Raw genomic sequence first — 3,073 nt, 5'->3', positions numbered from 1 at the left:
TATGATGAGGAAAAATAGGATTTCTGTGTCACATGAGGGACGAAAAATGCAATTTTGGCCACATTTATTTTTAATGTGAACGTAGATGCTTTCAGAGTCACATGGAGTGTATTAACCCCTTCATCACCTGCAGACCTGTTGAATTATTCTCCTGTTCTCCTCAGATGGGTCCGATGCCATCGGGATCTTTGACCTGCTGGACCAGGAGAACGAGCTGGTGGACCCAGACATCATCAACATCTCGCCCACCACTTCCCCAGTGCACTCCCCCGGCTCTCATTACCACCACGGAGGTGACGGCAGTAAGGTCGGTCAGCATGCTGCAGGTCCCGCTGTGTACCGTATCCTGTCCTCATGTGATGCGACACATCGAAACAAAGCTCACCTTGAGTCTCTCGTTTCAGGGCCAGAGTACGGACCGCATGGAGTCTCATGAAGAGGTTCCTAACCTCCTGCAGCAGCCTCTGGCACTCGGCTACTTTGTCTCCACGGCTAAAGCCGGCCCACTACCTGACTGGTTCTGGTCAGCCTGTCCGCAGGCTCAGAACCAGTGTCCACTCTATCTCAAGGTACCGGAGTCTTCCAGTCTCACGTTTATTTAACAGGCATCTCTTAGTGCTGCTCTTTAGTGCACGGTGAAAAATACATTTCTTTATTGATTTAAAAAAAAAAAGATTTTTGTGGAACATTTGAGGTTTTAGGGGTACGATAAAAACAAACTACAGAGATATTGATTACTTTTTCTTCAAGGGGTAGTTCAACATTTTGGGACATTTGTTCTCTTGCCAAGAGTTAGATGAAAAGATTGTTAGCACTCTCATGCTTGTCCATTAAATATGAAGCTGCAGCCTGCAACCTCAGATTAGTTTACCTTATCATAAAGGCTGAAACGACTGGCCTGGCTCCATTTAAAGGTAAAAAAAAAACACTCACCAGCACCTCTACAAGCTAAGTAACATGAACATGACAAGATACAATCTTGTTTGCTCAATTTATACAAAACAAAAGTGTAAAAATGATGTTTAAACTGTGGACTATGTCCAGAATTTCTAACTTTGATACAATACCTTAAAAATATTGACATTAAGGGCGCAAACTTTTAGACTTTTATTAAGAGATTGGCCCGAGTTTAATCCACTCTGCGGCCTTTTGCTTTTTGTCATCCCCACTCTCCCTCAGTCCTTTCCTGTCAATCTCCAGCTGTTTTATATTAAAGGTAAAGACCTAAAAATAATCTTTTAAAAAAGATTAATGTAACCAGGCTGTAACATGATGAAAACTTTTCTTTGCTAGTATCACAGAACAGCACAATGACTAAAATTAACAATAAATTAAACAAAAGTAAACAATACATTTAATTAAAAATTAATGAAAACAACATTGTTGTTGAGGTTGTGCGCATTGTCACACATCCAGAAGGCAATAAAGTGCAAGTTAACAAAACAAAAAACAAAACCGTCCAATTTTAATTTCAATCTTTTGTTTGCAAGTAACAAAAGAGTCCCGAAAAAATCGATTGAAGGTAAAAACAATTCTTAAAGGGCAGTGGTTCCCAACTAGCCTCAGCAACGAGGTCCAGATTCCTCCTTCGTCATTAGTTCAACTCCACACATTAGATAAAATACTACATTTTAACTTTTATTTCACAAAATATAAAACAACACTTCTGCTTAAAAACAAAGAATAAAACATATTCCATGAATGAACAGTTAAAGCATTTCAAAATAAAAGCTCTGTGCCGAAAATTCACTGTACTTCAATAAAAAAGTGTTTTTTACGAACTCGAATGGACCTGTGACCCACTTTTTTTTATTGCGAACCAGTTGGGAACCACAGGTACAGGGTAAAATAAAAAATGCTAATTTTTATATTCAACCAGAGCAAATGTGATGAGAAGACAGCACTGTGATGGAGAACAATGGGGCGATGGAAATCGACTGTTTCAGATATTTAGAATTGATGTGTATCGATAAATTGGTATTTTTTGACAACGCTGGACTCCACCGTGAAATCCCTGATTTGTGCTGATATCTCTCACTTCTCAAATTAGCTCCACAATCACTGCTGTCACTGCTCCGAGGAAAGAGCTATAATTATTTAGATGAGATGTAATAAAAGGTTAATAACTTCATTATAACGCCGGTGACACCCCCTCTTTCTCTGCGCTCTCTCTCTCAGGCCTCTTTGCACCTCCATGTGTCTTCAGTGCAATCAGATGAACTACTGCACAGCAAACACTCCCACCCCCTCGACTCCAATCAGACCTCAGATGTACTCAGGTAAACAACACTCCAACACAAATACTATCACTACCGTGCTGACTGCGTCTTCAGGGGGATTTTTGTATCCCAGATTTGTTTTTTGGATGCAAATGATGTCGATGTACCAGAGTTTAACGTATGTTTGAAATACTGCAGCTCGTCTTTTAACAGGAACGCACAGGCGACATCGCTTTTCCTTCATACTGGCCTCCCTTTACAGATTGTAGATTTTATTGTTTACCTACAAAGCATTTCAAGGTCATTGAGGTCCGTGAAACGTTGCTCCTTGTTGTCCCGAGATCAGGGGAGACCGTGCCTTTTCATTTGTAGCCCCCAAACTCTGAAACGAGTTGCCTCTACATGTTAAGCTGCCTTTATATATTATTTTATTTTCCTTTTCTTCCTTTAACACCTTTTAACTTATTTCAAGTGCATTTGAACCTCCGAAACCTGAGATATTGGTTGAATTTCTCCTAAAAACGGGGGTTTTAAATAGAAGAACCCAGCACACTGCTCTTGCTCAGCATCACAATTTATTGATTATACTCACACTTGAGTTCTTTATGGACATTTGTCGAGAGTATTCCCATGTTTTAAAAACGTGGGGAAAAAGGTCCTGAGCAACTTGGCAAGAAATGTCCCGCAAGTTGCAAAAAGATCGCAAAAAACAAGAAAATGACCTGAAACTTAACTTAGGGATTATTAGATATTATTAAAAAATGTCCAGAAAACTAGATTTATTATTCTTATAGTAATATATTTAAAACTATGTTCCAATTAAAAAAATAAAATAAAATAAAAGTAAAACATGA

At 39.0% G+C, this 3,073-nt stretch overlaps 1 protein-coding gene across 1 annotated transcript; it reads left to right on the top strand.

The window, feature by feature from the left end:
• Positions 1-155: 155 nt before the first annotated feature.
• On the top strand, positions 156-2,784 carry LOC121966157 (mediator of RNA polymerase II transcription subunit 13-like). Its single transcript, XM_042516267.1, has 3 exons — positions 156-307; positions 405-569; positions 2,179-2,784. Exons 2-3 carry the CDS (start codon positions 423-425, stop codon positions 2,281-2,283), a joined length of 252 nt encoding a protein of 83 aa, XP_042372201.1. The 5' UTR covers positions 156-307; positions 405-422; the 3' UTR covers positions 2,284-2,784.
• Positions 2,785-3,073: the final 289 nt, after the last annotated feature.

The sequence above is a fragment of the Plectropomus leopardus genome, unplaced genomic scaffold (genome assembly GCF_008729295.1).
Source record: "Plectropomus leopardus isolate mb unplaced genomic scaffold, YSFRI_Pleo_2.0 unplaced_scaffold23313, whole genome shotgun sequence".
In the NCBI taxonomy this organism is placed as follows: domain Eukaryota; kingdom Metazoa; phylum Chordata; class Actinopteri; order Perciformes; family Serranidae; genus Plectropomus; species Plectropomus leopardus.
The sequence above is the reverse complement of the archived record's forward strand: the minus strand, read 5'-3'. Positions and strand labels throughout refer to the sequence as shown.